Source organism: Panthera pardus, unplaced genomic scaffold, assembly GCF_024362965.1.
Source record: "Panthera pardus isolate Hobbes unplaced genomic scaffold, ASM2436296v1 HiC_scaffold_26, whole genome shotgun sequence".
Classification (NCBI taxonomy): Eukaryota; Metazoa; Chordata; class Mammalia; order Carnivora; family Felidae; genus Panthera; species Panthera pardus.
This window is the reverse complement of record NW_026526832.1, coordinates 17,717,945-17,737,930: the sequence shown is the minus strand read 5'-3', so window position 1 is coordinate 17,737,930 and position 19,986 is coordinate 17,717,945. Positions and strand designations below refer to the sequence as shown.

General features: G+C 49.9%; 1 protein-coding gene across 1 annotated transcript in view; it reads right to left on the bottom strand.

Annotated features, from left to right (window-relative positions):
- ALK (ALK receptor tyrosine kinase) overlaps positions 1-19,986 on the bottom strand; it is a 666,217-nt gene that overhangs the window by 34,761 nt on the left and 611,470 nt on the right. Inside the window, exons 12-15 of the mRNA XM_053891034.1 lie at positions 18,098-18,260; positions 7,556-7,706; positions 1,247-1,378; positions 359-503 (exon numbers count right to left, since the gene is read on the bottom strand). Of these exons, the coding sequence (XP_053747009.1) occupies positions 359-503; positions 1,247-1,378; positions 7,556-7,706; positions 18,098-18,260 (591 nt within the window). The remainder of the gene's footprint in view (positions 1-358; positions 504-1,246; positions 1,379-7,555; positions 7,707-18,097; positions 18,261-19,986) is intronic.

Sequence of the window (19,986 nt, the reverse complement as noted above, 5' to 3'; positions counted from 1 at the left end):
ACCGGAGGGCCTCCAGGTGGGGGAGGGGGGGGCGCTCTGACTCTGCCCATACTTCTTCCATCCACTCACATCTAGTTGGATCTGATGAAGTTCAGGGAGGCTGGGCTGCCTGTCCTAATGCTGCTGCCTGTCTCCTTTTCCCAGTGGCCCGCAATCCAAACCCCAGGTCAGTGAAGACGACTCCAGGTCCCTGAGCTGTGGGATGCCCTTCCTCCCTGGATATTGGTACCAATATCCAGAGCTCCCAGCTTCTCGAGCGCCAGCAACCAAGATGCAGGTGCAATGACGACCGGCCGAGCCCAAGCTCTTGCGGTCCTGGGGGCACGTCCTGGGAAAGGGCGGGCTTGCGGTGCCTTACCTGCGGCTCCGGAATTGCCATTCAGCCCCAGAACCGAGGAGTTATTTTCCAGTCTCTCTGGGTGGAATGTGTCTGTCTTGGCCCCGTAGGCCCTGCCGCCACCGCCAGCTGCAATGATCAGGGGCACTGGAACGCCATCCTTCATCTGCCCGGGGAGATGTTCAGAGACTGAGAAACAGAGCTGGGCTTCCACTATGGGGATCTCTGAGCCACTTCAGTGTTTAAAGTGTCTGAGTGCTTGCTGGGCTGTGGGTGACATCTCGGTGGTCTGAGGGGTCTGACCTCATGCTACCACCACCCATTAGCTCTCACCCATCCCCCTTCCCGCCTCCCCCAGCTCCTGAATCAGTCAGGGTTCAATCAGAGAAGCCAAAGCGCCGGGAGATATAAATATACCAACACCAGGAGGTGGGGATGGGGCTTTTCCTGAAGCTTCTCACACTAGCCTCAGAGGGCTGGGTGCTGGTGCTCAGAAGCGGGTCTCTCTGCTCCCACTTTCCTCCCCGCTCTCCAGGGTTTCTGGCTTTGAGTTCCACAACTTCAAGATTAAGCCCTCGGCATCACTGTCCTGGTGGAAGGACCGAGCAAGAAGCCTTGGCCTGGGTTTCATCATGTCAGAAACCCCACCTTAGGACAGAGGAGGGCACCAGGGGACCCTCTGGAACTCTGAGGCAGGGCCTGCCTGGTGACATCAGCGAGAGAAGAACCTGCTGGTTCTTGGACAGACAGGGACCCTTATGTCCCTCTGGGCCTCGGTTTGCTCATCTTTAAATGGGGCTGAGGACACCTGAGGTGTTTCATCCCCAGGGCCGTCGTGGGAACCCACTGTGGTGGGTCCACGATTCGCGGACATCACCACCCATGGGAAGCTGGCACAGCCGACCTTACCTTAAATACGTAGGTGGCTCCGCCCCCTCCTCCGCCCCCTCCTGCCCACTCATGCACACTCCTGTTCACGCGGATTTCTTCTTCTATCACGTTGTTCTCTCCAATGCAGACTTTCTGGATTAACCGGTTTGTCTGTGGGAACAAAAAGCACCTCAGGTTTATGTCCAAGGTTCTCTACTTCCCAGCAGACAGACCTTCTATGCTTAATGACAGGCTGAGGGGTCTGACCTCTCAAATAGCTTACAGTTGAGTTGAAGAGAGAAAAAAAAAATCTATACACAAGTAACTGTCACTAGGGAGTAGAGAGAAGGACGACAGGATAGCTTAGCTGGAAAATGCATGGGAAGTTGGGGGAGGGAGAGTGATTTTGTTGCTGACGTGATCAAGGAGGCCTGCCTGTAGGAGGTGGTGTTTAGTTGGGCCTCCAAGCATAGGGAGATTTAAAACAGAATGGGGAAAGGGCATTCCAGGGGAAGAGAGCAGCATGAGCCCAGAGAGAAGGAGGTGAGGGAGGGCGGATTTGAGGAAACGCACAAAGAGTCTCTTTGGCTCAGAGAAGTCCACCTTAGGATCCTCTGGACTCTGAAGGGGGAATGGCCAAGGCCGTAGGTGGGGAGATAGTGCAGAGGAAGTGTAAATGTGAGTGGGTAAGGAGATACAACTGGACAGTCAGACAATGGCCAGAAGCCTTGAATCCAACCAGACTTCATTCTCTAGGCAGCGGTGAGCCCTTGAAATAAATTTTTGAGAAGTTGCCATTTTGAAGTATCATGGGAAGAGAACACAACAGTGTGAGGCCAGGCTCAGATTTTACTCCCAGTCCATCTGCAGGAAAATCATTTCTCCATTTTGGACATGTCTTTCCTCCCATCTAATGTCCCACTTCTTGTCTCCAGAAATCCTCTGGCACGGCTCTAAATGGAGCTCTCTGTATTCATCCTGGAGAACAGGGTGTGACCCCAGGAATCAGCAGACACCCCTGGGGGACCGTGGAGGAGGTGCTCCACCTCTCCGACCTCCAGGTGTGGGATGGGAATACAGACACTGCAGGCATCTTTACTGAGGATGGTACAGACAGGTGTCTGGGATAGTATGTCACAAGTTAGGGACCGAATAAATGGCTGTTGTTATTTTATATAGATGTACTCTGGGCCTGCACGTGGTCCTGGTGTGGGCCCAGGCATCTGGGAGTCCCTGGGGATGTGCAGGAAATCCCTGTGGCCCAGGATCCTGGAATCCCTGAATAAAGAGGGTAGTGCTTCAGGAACAGCCAGCCGGCTCGTCAGGCACAGCAGCTAAGAACACTCCAAACATCCACCCATCTTCGGGGGAAAATGGCTTTCCTTTCACTTATTAGAAACAAGGCCAATAAAACATCACATTTCCATTGAATGCTGCTGTGTAACCAGCCAGTGGACGTGGCAATTCATCTTAAGCCACTCCTTATGCTAAAGCACTCAGGGGTGCCGGCAACGAGTACTAGAGAAATTTCCAGATAAATAGCCAAGATGCAATTTGTTTTATGGCATTTTGGATTTAATGATGGAAATAATTTGATATTTTTTAAAGTGGATTTAGTGTGGGTGGAAGCTTCTGAATTGCTGTTGTCGAGAGCTGACATTTCTCCTGTGTGTGTGCAGTGCTGTCCAGGTGGGGGATGGTGGGGGGAGGGCTGCTAACTGTCCAGGTGGGGGATGGTGGGGTGGACATGAAATGTCAGGGCATGCCGTGAGGGCTAAGCCCGGGGGGCAGCGGACCCAAAGGTGGGCTGTCTGCTGGGCAGAGCAGAGCACAAAATACGGGGTCCAATCCGGCTTCTTGACTGGCTCTGTTGGAGATTTGCTGAGCCACGTTGGGTGAAGCATCTCACCTCCCTGGCTCTGCTTCCTCCAGTGTAAATTGAGGGGCTGCCCAGTATGAACGAGTGGTGCTAAGAAGGTCCATGCCCTCAGACCCTACTTTCTTCCTCCTCTCTGCCCAGCAGCAGTGAGGCCTCAATTCCTTGGGAATGCCTTCTTCCTGTGAACAGAATCTGCAGAGGGCTGGAGATTGCAGGAGTGGGAAGGAGGGAACCATTGGGCTAGTGGATGACCTTTCGTCTAACCAGAGCTGAGACTCTCGCCCATCCCCCGTTGCCCCTGGGCATCTTCTTTAAATTGCATGGGCTGTGAAGAAGGGTGGATTCTCAGCCTGCCTCTTGCTGGACCCAGCAGCAGCATTTGGCGGACTTGCTCAAGTCTCCATGATAGACTTTTTCACCTGACCTCCAGGAGACCACACCCTCTGGAATCTCCTCTGACCTCCATGGCTTGTTCCCCTCAGCCTCCTCTGCTCTTCTATTCTTTAACCTCTTAATGTTGGGGGGTCCCCGGGGCTCAGTCTTTGGTCTTCCTCTTAATCAGTACTGCTCCTTAGTCACTCATCCTGGCTCAATTTTATGCTGACTTCTCCCAAATTTCTATCTCTACTCTAGACCTCACTCCTCGAGTCCAGTGGCCCATCTCCATTGGCTACTGGAAGTCTCCACCTGGCTGTCCACCAGACCTCTCCTAACCTTGCCCCCAATCTCCTTCCACAGCATTCCCGGCTCAGGTGACAGCAGCTCCCTCCTTCCTGTGGCTCAGGTGCAATTCTTGGAGTCATCCTTGATCCTTTTTCTGTCTCAGTTCTTCATCTAGTTGGGCAGGAAATCCCTTTTGATTTTGTATTCCAAATATGCCCAGAATTCAGCTACTGTTGACATCTTTGTCCAAGCCATCATCATCTCTTGCCCAGACTAATGTAGTAAGCACTGAATTTATCGTGCTGACTCTTCCCTTGGGCCCAAGTGGACTATTCAGTCTATGGCCAGGGTGAGTCTTACAACAGGCAAATCACAGCAGCTCCTTATCCCACCTTATTCCCACCCATAGGCTCCAAACCCTCCTGCGGCTTAAAAATGTCCTTATGGTGGCCTGATCACTTCATCTCTCACCTACTCTCCCTCTTGCTCCCCCAACTCACCCTGGTTATTTTGGGAGCACACCAGGCACACTCCCACCTCAAGGACCTAGCTTCTGCTTGGCTGGTGCCCCCAGATATTTTCCTGGTTCCATCCTTTTCAGGACTCTGCTCAGCTGTCATGTGTCCAATAGGCGTCCCTCGACCACCCTATGTATAATTGCAACCTGTCCCACACACCTGACTCTTTTTACCCTACTTCTGTTCACCGAAACACTCTCACTTCTGGGTGTTCTGACTGACTGATGTTTACTAGCCATTGTTCATCCCTCCTCCCCCAACGGAAATGTTAGCTCCTTCAGGGCAAAGATCTTTCTTTGTTCATGGATATATATCAAGTTGCTAGAGCAGTGCCTGGCACAGAGAAGGTATTCGATAGATATTTGCTGAATACATGTGAATGAACTGGGGACTGTCTGGGTGTGGGCTGATGCCTCACAATATTTGCCTTGCGAGTGATGGTAGTTGTGACATTTAAAATTTAGACCCGTGGTTTTGCTGACTTGGGGACACCTGGCAAATGTCTGGACACATTTCTGATTGTCAGCACTGAGGGGATGCTACTGGCATCAGGTGGGTAGAGGCCAGAGATACTGCTCAAGAGCCTACAGTGCCCATCACAACAAAGACCCGTTTGCTCCAAAATGTCAATAGTGCTGATGTTGAGAGACCCATGCCACCAGATCTGGTGGTCATGCCACCAGATGAGGCTTGGGAGGAACTGGAGAAGCAGGAGCTGAGGGGGTTTCCAGCGTCCAGAGCCCATCCCAGGCTCAAGCGTAGCCACGCACAAAGGAAGAACGACTCCACACATGTGTGCTATTGCACCAGGAAAGCTGCCAAACCCTGCAGTTTAATTCTTAGAGTGCACTCCATTCTTGAGAGGATCCTCTCTAGGCACCATGTTTCTGCCTGGAGGGGACTGGAGATTGAGTTAGTGCTGTGAATGAAGGTCTTTCTTTCTCTCTCTCCCAGTGACTCCTGCGATGTGGAGCCAAAGGGAAGCCCCAGGACTAACCCCACCCCTTGTTCCTACGATGCCTGGCCCCACCAGCAGAGGGGGCTGCCCTCCGTCCCTGGCTGAGAATGGGCTTCTTCAGAGCTCTTCTTGTGGTTTCACAAAGTTTGAGAGCAAGTAGGTTGATTAATACAATGATAAAGTGCAGCAACCCTGAGGAGCAAGTAGATTACAATTGAATTAAAAGAAAAAAAAAGACTTGGTCCTGTGAAAAGACATAACTGATTACAATCCAATCAAGTAAAAGTCCCTTGCAGAAGTCAATGCAATCTTTCTGCTTAGATGAAAGAATTACATTAGCACTCAATACATTCCTGTGGAAATTACAGCAGCCTGTAATTTAATGACTTAATATATTGTATCAGGTTGGAAAGTCCTGATTATAGTTGCTAAATAAAAGTTGGAGTCCAGACATTTCTCATGCACAAGATTGCACCTGCTAAGCCTCCTCCTGTTGCTTTAACTCTGAAAGGTGGGGGTGGGGATGGGTGTTGTGCTTTACTCCTCGCTCCCAGCCTGCGGCCCAGCTTTTAGGAGTCTTGAGTTTGTTTTGTGGAATTGTACACCTTTCTGTGTAGTCCCTGTTCCCACATCTGTCCCCCAAGGCTACTCTTGAATAAGTTCTTACAGAAGGGGCCCTGGGTCCTGGGCATTAGAACTCTGCTCCCTGCCTTGGCCCCACCCTGGGCAGAAGCCGTGCTTCAGGTGAGTACCTAAGGTCAGTACCTAATGGTGCTGAGTTCCCGCCAGGAGAGCTGGCACCACCAGGCTCCTGTCTCCGCCAACACAGACAAGAGGCAAACACCTGGCATGCTGGACTCTGCATGGTTGCTCCTTTGTTAGGCTTCAGGGTCTCCTTCTTTTGGCAATTTTAGAACACGTTGGCTTTCTTAAGTTCTGCTATTGGAGAGCTCCCTGTTTGACAGGTGGATACTGCAATGGGGTCAGAAACCAGAGTGATAGGCTGTTTCTGGGACTACAGAGGATGGCAGTCTGGCTTGTTAGATGACAGGCTCTAAGTGGGGAAAAGGAAAAGGGCATAGAAACCGAGTCCCAGGCAAGCGCAGGGCACAGCACAAACAAGAGCCAGAGCCTCTACTCTGTGCTGTATTACGAGTGGCTTTGGAAAAGTCCTTTCACCTCTGTGGTCTCCATTTCCTCATCTGTAAATTGGGGAGAGTGGACTGCATGGTGTTCTAGCTCTGATTCTAGGATTTAATTTTTCTTTTTTAGTTTTAATCACCCAGATAATAAACATTACATGAATACATTCTTTTTGTGATATCAGACATCACTAGTAAAGCAACCCCAACTCTAGTCTCCTCCTCAGAAGCAACCACTGTCTGGGGTGCCTGGGTGGCTCAGTTGGTTAAGCTACTGACTTCGGCTCTAGGTCATGATCTTGCAGTTTGTGAGTTCGAGCCCTGCGTCGGGCTCTGTGCTGACAGCTCAGAGCCTGGAGCCTACTTCAGATTCTATGTCTCCCCCTTTCTCTATGCCTCCCCTGCTCACACTCTGCGTCTCTCTGTCTCTCAATAATAAATAAACATTTAAAAAAATTTAAAAAAAAAGGAAGCAACCACTGTTATCTGTATCTTTTGGAAATTTCCCTATGCATTTATGTACAATTATGTGGCTATGAATCTGTTATTTAGAGCTGAGCAGAAAATGTTTAAACTGGTATTTTCCTGGGGCGCCTGGGTGGCTCAGTCAGTTAAGCATCCAACTCTTGGTTATGGCTCAGGTCATGATCTCATGGTTTATGAGTTCGAGCCCCATGTTGGGCTCCATGATGACAGTGCTGAGCTTGCTTGGGATTCTCTCTCTCTCCCTCTCTCTGCCCCTCCACTGCTTGCTCTCTCTCTCTCTCTCAAAATACATAAATAAACTTAAAAAAATTTAAACTGGTATTTTCTAGTTTTATAATAATGGGCTAAAGACGTTGGTGTCCTAGCAAGAAAGTTTAGGAAAAGGGCTTCAACTTGTAGTCTGCTGAGAACAACCATTTGCCCATTCAAGTTGGATCCAGCTTTTTAGTTTTAAGGGTTCCTCTTGAAATCCATGCCTCAGCCTTAGTTCCTGTGGGGAGGTGAAACCCCAACAGCCATACCGCCTACTTTCTTATGTACCCCAATGGGCCAGGAAATGGAGGGACATTTGCAGGCAGAACAAGGGCTGAGTCCTGCCATCTTTGAATATGAGCCCCCAGAAGGAAAGAGTCCAGATGCCCTGTGAGGGCCTGCCCAGGTCCTGGTGAGTGTGAAGGAGAGGTCCCCACTCTGGGCACTTACGCTGGGACAGGCGTCTTCCCCCTGTTGTCCGACCAGGATATACAGTGTGTCGCCCTTCTCCAGGTTGAAGATGCCCAGCACAGACACGCCGTGGGACCGCATCATGGTGTTCTTCCCGCCTTTCCCGCCAGCAGCTCCGTAGCCCGAGATGCTGCAACAGAGCAGAGCACATGAAGACTGACTCCTTTCCTTCGAACCCAGCAGGTTCCAGTGGGCTCAGTGCATCCCATCGTGGTCCTGATGGTTCTCTCCCACATCATCAGGCCATGAGGTCAGCAAGGAGGGATCCTCTCCCCATGGTCAGAAGAGGACAGTCAAGTTTAGAGAGGGATAGGGAATTGCCTCATTCACAGAGGTAGGAAGGTAAAGAACTAATAAGGGGTACAAAAGAGAAAGAAAGGGAGGAGAGAGGGAAGACAGGTAGAGTCTGTTCTAATGTGGGGTGTTGGGGGGATGATTTCCTGAATGTCTGGGATTTCCCATTATGGTTTCTCTCCCTGTCCAAGATCAAAGGACTCATGTGACCTTAGACAAGTGACTTAACTGTCCTGTTCCACATCTGTAAAATAGGGCTAGTAAGAGGACCTACCTTTTAGCCCATGTGTGTGTGAGGAGTAAAGGAATTAAGACAAGCAACCATAGAATTGTGGCTGATACATAATAAGCATTTATTATAATAGTAGTTATTACATATTATTATATTATACGATATATATGATTATAACTTATATATTATTATTAATGGTGAAGGTAGTAGTAATCGACTTCATACAGAGTTTTAAAGTTTCCTCACTGGGTCTAGACACAAATAAGTTCCACATGGAATGAGTGAGGTGAGCAGTGCTTCTGAGAGCAGACTGTTTATTCCCATCCTACTAGCAACTCTTTCTAGAGCAATGTGTGGGCAGAAAACAAACAACCAATCATGAGACATAAAAACAGAGTTGGGGGGAGGTGTGGCGGGATTATTTCCGCTGCCTCTTAGGTTGTTAAGATAAAGTCAAACAAGGATGGGAGAAAAAGAACGCAGTTGGTGACCCTTACCAGGAAAGCAGCGTGTCTGGAAGACAGCTACACACTAGCTACAAATGCCTCCCCAGAGATCATCTGCCAGGGAAAGGGACGGGGGAGGTTTTCACGTCCCTGTGCATTCAGATCCGAGGTCCTTTATGAAAAGCGTTCAGGAAGAGATGCAAGGCAGTTTTGTACGTGTGCACACACAGTGGCTTTCGCCACCTGCAATTCTAGGAAATGTTCCATGTTCCAAGCGTGTGAAGGGTCTCCTGGGGGCTCTCCTAAGGCAGAGCTAAGCCCTGTCCTGCAGAGAGAAGCCTGGAGGGCTGGCTGATTGCTAATGTGGCAGGTGAAGGACTGAGGTCTCCGTGGAATGCCACTGTGGGTCGCCAGGCACTGAGAGTAGTTCACTGAAAACTGATGTGGCTTAGGGCTGTGTGCATAAGGGGAGATGGGAGATGGGCTCCAGGCCCTCCTGGGGCTTAACAAAGAAACTAGAGACAGGCCTAGTTATGAGAAGAGAAGTCCCACCATAAAGGCGGCTATATCAGGGAGGCCAAGTGGAGGGACCAGAAGACTTTGAGTTCTATGAACAGAGTGGACTATTTCCTAGCTGTGTATCCTCTTAGAGTCCTAGCCTCTTCTGTAGTCAAAGAACCATATCTGTCTTTCTCATATGTTTTCACTCTTATGTGGATCCTGAGAAACTTAACAGAAGACCATGGGGGAGGGGAAGGGGTAAAAAAAAGTTACAGAGAAGGAAGGAGGCAAACCATAAGAGACTCTTAAAAACTGAGAATAAACTGAGGATTGATGGGGGTGAGAGGGAGGGGAAAGTGGGTGATGGGCATTGAGGAGGGCACCTGTTGGGATGAGCACTGGGTGTTGTATGAAAACCAATCTGACAATAAATTTCATATTAAAAAAAAAAGAAGAACCCTATCTTCTTTTCTGAACTCACAGGATAGAGGGGAGGTTAACATCAAAAAGAGATAATGGGTAAAAACATTGAGAAAGTGGCAAATCTCTGCACAAAGTCAGGGCAATCAGGTGTTCTGAGCCTGAAAAGGGAGACAGGACTGTGACAGGCATTGTAGTAGTGGCATGCTCTGGTGGCACTGGGGGTGGCCGAGATGACGGACGGGTAGGACTCTCAGACAAGCAGAAACAGGTGGAGGGTGGGAGTCAGGTGGAAGTGAATGGAAGTGAAGAGGCAGGAAGACCTATGGAATGTGTGGCTGTAGCAGGGTGGCTGGGGTGGGGAAGGAAGAGGATGTAGGTCTGCAAAGGAAGGTAGGGTTAATTCCTCAACATTCCACAAGGTGGCAGGCATGAATGCACATGACTCCCCCTGCCCTCCCCCCCCCCCCTCCCCCGGCCCATAGCCATAAATAGTAGCTGTTAGTAATTCATTTGACAGACGAGGACACTGAGGTTCAGAGGGATTAAGTAACTCATCTGAGGCTACACAGCCGGTCAGTGGCAGACCCTTGTCCAAACCCCCACATTTCCCCTCGAAGAGGCCATTTCCTCTCTGACATGCTGCTGTAAGGCTTCTGTGGATACACAGGGAGGGTGGCCTGAGAAGCTACTGGCCCATCCTTGCTCCTGACTCATTAGAAATAAAGACGGTGGCAAGGACAATTAAAAGGCTGAGGGGAAAGGAAGGCTTATTGATGAGAGGAAAGCAGCAGAAAATTCTTTAGCCCAGAGAAGGGAAGCCTGGGGCAGGGGTGGGTGGCAGTGGGGTTCCAGAGACGGTCTGTGTAGAATGTAGGGATAGCATGTGGTTAGGCCCCTCTCCTCAGTCCTGCCAGCTACTCCGTGTTTCGGGGCTTTGCCAGGTTGCAGGAGAAAATCCTGTCAACCTGAAGGTGTGGTTTGCTTGGAAAACTGCTGCTGGAGACAGAGACCTCATCCTGCCCACTTGTGCTGTGGCTGAGAGGTAAGCGGTACCCTGTGCATTCCATCCTGCCTTGTTTGCATATCCATTTGCATAAATCTGCATGCATTATGAATCATTCTGAACTCTTGCACATGTATAAATTTAGCCAAATTATTATATTTTAGAAGTTGTTTGTTCCTGACTCACTTTCCCTCCCTAGCCCTTCTTCCCTATTTCTCCTGCCCCCCCCCCCCCCCCATTATGGACTCTAGCCCCTTCTAGGCCTTGACCTAGCTCTTGGAAATTAGGTGGGATGCAAAGAGGCCTGAGTTCTGAGGCACATGCTGGGCATTCTGCGGGCTGTGTGACTCGGGGCAAGCTGGTTAACTTCCCAGAGCCTCAACTCCCCACCAAGGAATAAAATGAGGACAAGGACCCCTGCCCTCATGAGGAGAAGTGGTGGGTTTGAAGAGACCACACACTGATGCCAAGTGCAAGGTAGGACTTGGGGCTGGGGTCAGTTCTCCAGAGTAGACAGTAGAGCCTGGCAACTGGCAACTGGCCATCAGCAGCCAGATTTCACTTTCCTGTTGCTGGCCTCAGCCCCACAACTCCACCCTGGATTCGGGACTGGATTAAAGCCAGGGGAGCAGGCGACAGCCTGCCTGGACTAATTGTAGGAGAAGGGGCACCTCCCTCGTCAACCCTCTGAGTCCTGAAGTCCCACCGTAGAGCTGCCCTCCTTTGGAAGCTTCGAGTTGCTGCTACGTAAAATGCTCATCTCCTCTGGAGTGGGCTGTGCCACAGCAAGAATGCAGATAGACCTGGATCCAAATCCAAGCTGTTACTCAATGCCAGGAGTGGGTGAGGTGCCCCTTCCTGGGTGCTGACCCTGCACTTGGCCGACCCTTACATTTTGTGTCTGAGGCAGCTTGCCTAACTCTCCTGGCCCTGCCAGCATTACTCACTGGCTGTGTGACTTTTGGGCAGGCTACTGACATTTTTTGAGCTCCACTTTTCATATCCACAAAAGAGAGGTACCTACCTTGCAATGTTGTTGTTTGAATTAAATGACATAATGCCCATAAGGGACCCAATTCAGTGCCTGGAGGGTAGTCAGCAAGCACCAAATAGCAGCTGCTGTTCTGATGCATCCCTGTGGGTGAGCCTGTCTACTCCTCTTCTGGGGGTGACTTCTGGGAGGTGGAAGCAAGTGAATGAATGAGGCCCTGATTTCTAGAGAATAGGCCAATAGGTGGAGGAGGCTGTGGCCACAGGGATCTGGGGTCAAGGCTATCCAGTTTCACCCAGGGAACCAGTGGGGGCACAGGCAGCCTTGACGATTCTAAAGACCCCCGAGTCATATGAATCGTGTCACACAAACTCGTGCCAGAATAATAACCTCAGCCTGACTCTCCAAAGCTTGCCCCCCACTCTGATTCCTTGTAAACAATTTATTTTTGATGGTTGACAAACGACAACAAATTAATATACCTGCCACTCAAGTGGGGAAAATGACTTGCAGTGATTCCAATTTACTGGAAATTACAAGATACTGTTCTTGACGAGCTGATGCTGTAATTTTTTTGTTTTTCCTCATCTAAATCCATGCCCCCTGGTCAGAATGGATGTTTATTGGGTTTGCGTTTTGTATTATTGACTGTGAACCATTGTTACCTGATGTAATTGAGTTGTGAATCTTTTTAAAATAAAGAATCAGCAGCAAATCAAAGTGGCTGCCTGCAGGATCCCGAAACGAAAGCATGGCTAGTGTGCAGTATGATGGCCTGTCAGCCGCCACGCATCCGTGGGGACGCTGGAGGTTGACCGACGGAAGGAGTGAGTGAACCTGCTTGGAGATACATGAAGCACCTCATTCCTCTCCTGAACCCCACTCTCTGCTCTGCCTCTACTTCCTAGAGGGACCTTGGGTGAGTCCCTCTCTTCTTTGAGTCTTGAAATCAGGGTAGTAAGATCTGCCTTGCCCATCCCAGCCCACAGGCTTATCGTGAGGGCACAGGAGGCATGGGAGTGTGTACGAGGCTTGGTCAGTGGAAAATTCCTGCTTACATGCATAGTTGCATTATCTAGATGGGTCATTTGAGCCATCAGGAGACACCCCTGGGGGTAAGGGGTGAGTTGTGGAGGCACGTGCTTCTTGCAGCCCCAGTTTTGTTCTGGATCGCACCAGGGAGCAAGGCTGATGGTGCACCCTTCCTGACCAGTGCAGCCCTAAGCACCTGGGAATATCAGAGCTAGAGGGGAGCCCAGTAACCTCTCTCTAAAACCCTGCCCGCCACCCCCCGGCTACAGATAGAGCCACTGCAGAGAAGGGAAAGCACACTTTCAAGGTCACATGGTGTCAGTGGCAGAATTTGGACCCAAACACCATTCTGCCTGCAGCCCATCAATCGTTGTGCAATCTCCCTGCCTCTGACTTTCCCTGCTCTGTGCTCTCCATGGCGATGGCTATCTGCACAATTACTCTGGCAATTGATCATGCCTGTGACTCTCTCCTACAGTTGTCTAGGACTGTATTGGCACTGTGGACTGTTAATTTCACTTTTGTGCCCTGCAGTCTTTGCAAAGATGGTGAGGCTCCAGTGTCTCAGTCCTCTCTGCAAGTCCTGCAGCGCCTATTCAGTGGCCGGCACGCAGTAGGAGCCCCATGGCTCAGTACCCGGCATGCAGTAGGAGCCCCATGGCTCAGTGGCTGGCACACAGTAGGAGCCCCGTGGCTGCTTGTGGATTGGGTTGAATGATAGTGTCATCCAGCTGCACACTCTGGTCCCTGGAGCCAGGTGAGGAAATGCGTGTCAGTGATGGAGACCACGAGGAACAGCTGTGGCCCAGGTCAGCTGGCAGGATTTGCTGGCTCCAGCTGGGGTCCGGGACCTCTTGTACATTATGTCTGAGGAACAAGTGAACCATGAGAGAACTGCCATCGGGAGCTGTGGGCCGTGCTTGACAAATGTTTTTATAAATGATCTGTGTGTGGGGGGTGGTGGGGCAGGGGGAAGGCTGAGGGCTGGGGAGAAGGGTGAACTCTAGAGAAGCAGGGAGGAAGGCAGAGGGGAGAAAAAGAGGGACAGACAGGAGAGGAAGGCAGGAAGAATGAGAGGTGGCTGCCGACATCTACTGATGTGTGGGGTACGTCCCACAAAGAGTCAAAGTCCCTAGCAGTCTGTCTCCACTCCATGGTGAGGCTGAGGTTCTCCCCACCCCAGCATCCATGATCTTTTTGTGCCCCACATTGGCCGCCACCCCCACGGGCACACTCTAGACATGGTCACTCAGAGCTGTGACCCAGAAATCTCCCTTAATCAGGTGACACTCTCCCTATTACCCTAATCCTTGCCTGTCCTTCTCAGCCAAGCTCCTCGAGGTGGTAGCTGTCACTCGCTGTCCTGCCTCCTCAGCCCCCAGGCATGGCGGTCATCCTGGGTCCCGCCTCCTCACCGAGTCCAGCAGTCACGCTGAGTCCACCTCCCAAATACTTGTTGGCCCCGGGGGGCCCCTCCATGTGCACCTCTCTGCCCCAGCCTAGCTCTTCAGGACTCAACCCAGCTGCCTTCCATCTGCTATCGCCGCCTCCAGGCTCGCTTCTCTCTCAAGCTGGCGCCAGAGGGAGCTAACGGCATTTGGGACGCGAGGCTCCAGCCTAGGGGCTCCTTCCTCCCCTCTTCTTTGTGGACAAGTCTACCACCTTCGAGACTGCCCTCAAGCTGTCTCCCCGGGGAAGCCATTCTTGAACTCAGGCCCTTCCCGGGCCTCTGATAGCAGCGCCTGATGAAGCCTCCATGCAGTACTTTCTACATCACACCGAAATGCTTTTTTCTGTGTCTGACACCCCCATTGGCTGGGGTTCCTCTTAGGCAGGGAGTGGATCATGTGCACCTTTATATACTTCGTGTCAGGCACGGCGTCCTAATATGTGCTGAATGCGGTCCACTGAGACTTGCGAATTACGAGGGGGAACAGGTCTGGACACAAGGACATATGTCCTTGGGGGGAGTGAGACCATCTCTGTTTTGACAGAGGAAATGGCAAATCCAGAGAAAGGGGAAGTCCAAGGCAGGAAAGCAGCGGGGTGGGGAGATGAGGATTTAGGGGTTGTCCCCGAAAGCCCCTCCCCACCAAGCCTGCTCTTTTCTTCTCCCCAGCCTCTTCTTCCTCTCCCTTTTCGTGGTGGTGGGCAAAGGAGTAGAGGGTGGGAGACGGGCCCAGGATAACTGACCGGTTAAGAGTAGGGGACACGTTTACCTGTGTGCATCCCTGAGGAAGCCCCAGGCAATGATGGCCCCACCTTGGCATAACAGTAGGTGCATTTAGCTCTCTTTCCTTCACCTCTCTGATCAGTAGTAAAGAAGCAGCTGGAACGATAATAGTGGCGGGTCTCAGGCAGCAGCCAGATAGCACTCGCTGAGCGCTCACACTCTTCCAGGAATAGGGGAAGATCATAAGAAATGCTCTCACACTTTCTCACCTTTTTCTCATCTCTCTTGATGTGTTTTTCTCACTAGAGGAACTGTACTTACTAAACAAGAATTAGTTAACATGGAGAAAATGTCCTCCAGAAAGAGGGTACCTGAATTTTCCACATGGATATTCTGATGTGGGGACATTTTGATGTGGGCTAAAAAGCAAATCATTAAATGGTCTGTTCCTTTGATACTCAGTTATATGATCAATATACATTACCGTCCAAGCCCTGAGCCTCATCCAGGGTCAAGGTGAGAAATATCTATTATAGCCTTTAAAGGATTAAAAACCCCCCAAGGATTCAACAACAACAATAACAAAACCCCGAAGTTTTCCGGGTTTTGATTTTTCCCTTTTTGATGTGGTGCTATCTCAGGCCAGTCTTAAAAAGTCCTACAGATCAATGTCCCCTTTGCCAATTTGGACACTTTGACGTATCCGGCTTGAATAGCAAGATGGCTCCTTGTACACGTTTCCAGTGAGTGTTCCCCAGGCAACGCTGGGGGCTGCGGGCTAGTCTCAATATTCCAGAGAGAAATGGGAAGAGTTGCCGGATTTGGGCTGGGATTATATCCAGTGCACTGTGGCAATACTGTGGAAATTCATGCAGATCAGAAACCTGGCTAGACTTAGATGTGGTTGTGATTTATTAAAAAAAAAAAAAAAAGAAAAAGAAAAAGAAAAAGGGAAAAAATAAGTATAGTTTGTCTTCCGGGCAAAATCTTTCAAAACATGGGGCCCATCTGAAGAAGTCAGAAAAAAGTCTTTGGAAACAGAGAAGTTAGGAAGTACTCTCTGTGGGACCAATCTGTTGCCGGAACATTATGCCACTGCCTGCTGCCTGACATTATCACTGCTCCAGCCAGTTTCTCTGCCGACAGGCCAGGGAGCACCTAGCACGAGCAGGCATCGTGCGAGGCACTTGTACATAATGTGTTAGCAACCTCCAGCCCCTGCCTTTTACAGATAGGGAAACGGAGTCTCAAGAGGTTAAATAACTTGCCCACATTTGGAGGTGGGTCTGATTCACACTGTCTCAGGGGGAAATGCAGCCCAAGAGTAACACCTTACTTACATGGAGCCTCCTATTTGTGGATCTTTGTGGGAGGGGCAGTAAGGGACTTTCAGCCAGTCTGGTTTGGGAGCTGCCCTGGACAGTGATGGGACAGTGGGTCTCAGTGGGGGTTTACTGTTGAGGTCTCTGCCTTACAGCTCCTGTGCTTTCCTCTTCACATTGCTTTTTATACAGGGAGAGCTGCACCGAGGGCTGGGCTGGCCAATACCCCTTCAGGCAGGGTGGGGGGAGGGAGGAGGGCTCCCCTCCCAGGCTTTCATTTCCAGAGGCTTCCTGGAGGTGGGTGGTGCATGACTGCCATGCCTACTTCCCTTTCTTGTTTTCTCTGTCCCCCTGCATGCCTCTCAGAGTCCCTGTGTGACTTTTAGTGGAAAGAACACACTGACTCTGAGCCCGAGGGCCTTGGGTTTAAATTCCAGTTCCGTCACTGATTATGTGGCCTGAGATCTGTTGCAAAGTGGCTGACTCCAGTTTCCTTTTATGGAAACAAGGGAATATCACTAATAATAATGACATCTGCCGCACCGCTAAAAGGAGGAATACCTGGTAGGTCCTCAGCAAGCATTCATCTCTGTCTCTCTGGGACAGGGGGTGACCCATGAAACCTCAGCCGGGCAGGAAGGAGAGGCCTGGCCTGCTCAGCGTGGCCAGTCCAGGGGTGGTTGAGTGTCTTTGACCATTTACTGGGGATGTGTAGGACCTAGAACAGCTAATCTGATTGCAGCCAAACCTTGTTATTGCATTCCTGCCCAGAATGTCATTTAAAAAGCACTTAGGGCTCTCCCTGAAATGCATTTACACTGAGATCCCAGGGGTGGGGCCGCACAGAAAACAGGGCAACTTGAGAAGCCTCTTTCCTTCCCAGGGGGCTGAGGATGTGTTGGGGGGTGGGGGTGGGGCTGAGGAAGTGGAAAGAGACCTCACTTCCCACTGTGTTTGGCCTCTGGGGCATTTGCACCAACAATGTCATTATCATGATGCTTCCTGTTTAAGCCTGCCGTTTGCTGTGGAAGGAGCCTCAGTAAGTCTGCGCCTCAGAAGGCTGGGGTTGGAGGTGATATCCAGACTGTGTGTCTGTGGGGACGCTCCTGACATTCTGAGCCTCGGTTTCCTCATTTGTAAAATGTAGACTGCAGCACTGGCCTTGTCCACAGAGCTGAGTGAGGACTACACTCAAGGGTTTAACCTAACTCAGTCATTCCCAGGGGCCGTATCAGCATTACCTGGGAACGTGTTAGAAACTCATATTCTCAATGGATGAATGAATGAACACAATGAGTACGATGAATACCGTTTATGTCTCCCTTCCCAGCCTGGATCCAATAAGTGTCAACATCTTGTCACATTTGCTTCATTAATATAAAAATGTTTAGCACAAAAATTTTCTTAAAATTTGTATTTTTGGACCCCACTTTAGACCTACAAAATCAGACCTTCTCCACGTGGGGCTAGTAACCTGCATCAGCCAGTCATTCAGTCATTTCGATGGTTGAGAACTACTGGTCTGAGCCTTGCTGGCCGTCAGCTTCACCTATTAGCCAAGTGGCCCACTGGAGTCAGGTCTCCCTCCAGCCTGGCCTCGCTCTAGTGGAATACCATGCAGTTGGGGTAGGTGTGGGACAAGAGTTTGAGGACCGCTGTTTTACTTGCAAACCGTGAAGGCCCAGGAAAGGAGGTTTAAGGATAAGAGCATCATCTTTCATGTACATGGTATGTTTGTTTCCCAGACATTTTACATGCACTGCCTCATGTGAATGGCATCCAGTAATATTCAAAGAATCCACTATAATTTCAATTATTAGTAATAAAGATAAGGAATGTTCTGAAGCTAGCTCATGCATGTATATCATCTCCATAAATAGTCTGTGGGCTCCTTGAAGACAGAGAACACATCTTTGTTGCCATATCCCATTATCCCCCATCTCCCCATCTCTAGTCCTTATATCCCTCAATGGGCCAGAGTCTGTGGCCTCTGAGTCTTGTGTGCTCAGACACCCCACAGCATGCAACCACAGGCAGGACCCCCATCATTTTCAGGAGGGTAGATCTGCCCCTTGGCTTCCCCCACCCCCTCCGCCATACATACCTGTAGGTGTCGGTGGCTGGCACCTTCCAGGTCTGGATGCCCTTCAGGGGCCCCTCGCTTCCCACTACCACGCTCAGGTTGGAATTCCGGTAGGCGTTGTTACACTGGGCCTGTGTGGGGCCATGGGGCCCACTGGCCCCGCACGTGGTGAACAGCCAGTGAACTGCAGCACAAGAGGAAAGGGAATCACTCACTTGGCCTGGCCCTCCCTCCTCCTTGGGCTTCCCTGGGTTGCCTCTGAGCTGTCCGCTCCATTGCCCCAAACCCATGTTCCAAGATGGCACCAGGATCAAGGCAAGAAACACTGATCAGCCATTCAAACTGGAAACTTCTCTTGAGGATCTACTATGTGCCAGGCCCTGGGTCAGATATGAGGGGATAGACACAGAGCTGACTGATCTGGGCTTAAGAAGCTTACAGTCTAGGGGCATCTGGGTGGCTCAGTTGATTAAATGTCCAACTCTTGATCTCGGCTCAGGTCATGGTCTCACGGTTCGTGGGATAGAGCCCCACAACGGACTCTGTGCTGGGATTCTCTCTCTCCCTCTCTCTCTGCTCTTCCCCCACTTGTCTTCTCTCTCTGCCAAAACAAATAAACTTGAAAAAAAAGAAGCTTATAGCCTACTAAGGGACACTAAAAGGGATGCAACTATCTACAACACAGGATAGTAAGAAAAAAAAAGCCCTCTGAGAGTTCGGCTAACTGCACTGTGGGAGTTCTGAGGAGGGAGAGAAGACTCTTTTGAGGTGAGTCAGGCATGGGCAGTGGCTGGGCCCTTCCCAATTTCTCACCAAGTTGGGCACAGCGCTGGGCAAATCACAGGTGCTCAATCTATGCTATTGTAACTGCATCTAACCTACTCCCAAAGGTTGGACACATGCATGTAGAATCCCCTTAGCTTGGAGAAGCTCAAAAGAATAAACTGGAGGTAGAATCAGCTCCATAGCCCTCTGTTCCCCATTGGCCAAGCACCCAGGACAGTGGCTTTGTCCATCTGTCAGGCCCCCAGTGAGGCTCAGCCTCCTTATTTATAACCAAGTTAGGTTTGTAAACACAGTGAAAGTGGCTTCCAGGCTCTCTATGTAACAGAAAGTATAAAAAATGGGAAACAGATCACATTTCTCTCCAGTGCATGCTCTCCTTTTCAGAGCCCCTCAACACCACTTCCGGGTGCTGTGTCTCCAGAGCACCCAGTGTCCTTAGGTGGCCTTCTAGGGGTGGCTCAGGATCACTTAGCACACCCCACCCCTCCTTTGAAACTTTCTATCTTTGAGCCAGGCTGGATCCTGAGGAATTGTAAGATTTCATATTGGCTAGAATTCTAACATTTGTACAACCTATAAAAACTTCTTAAAAATGTGTTCTTGGTAAATTACTTTTACTTAAAATATAAAAATGTCATTATAAGACTGAAGAAATTATTTCCCTCTAAAGTGATTAAGTCCAATTCTACCTATAGAGAATTATTGAAAAATTAATTTGGTATACATACTTTCGCTCACTAAAATGTTAAAGTGAAAAATTTTTTGAAGATTTTCATCTGATTTAATGATACAGAAATGAAAGCTTAGTTTGGGTTGCTAATTACAAGCAATCAGATTGAGATTGCACTGGGGAGTTTTGGTAATCTGAAAACTGGGCCAGTGTGGTGGGCTTTTGTGACACTGCCCTGGCCCCAAGGTCAGGAAATGGAAGTTCTAGTTGAGGTTCCAATGCATACAGCTACTCAACACTGGGTATTCAACACTTTCTCCACTTTACTTTTTTCAAATGAAGGTGTTGATATCTATTTGGTTTTTGAAGGCCGATTTGGTTTCAAGGGCAAGAAGGTGATGAATCCATTCATGTTTGTGTGAATGGTTAATTGTTAATTTTCTTATCTTTTTAT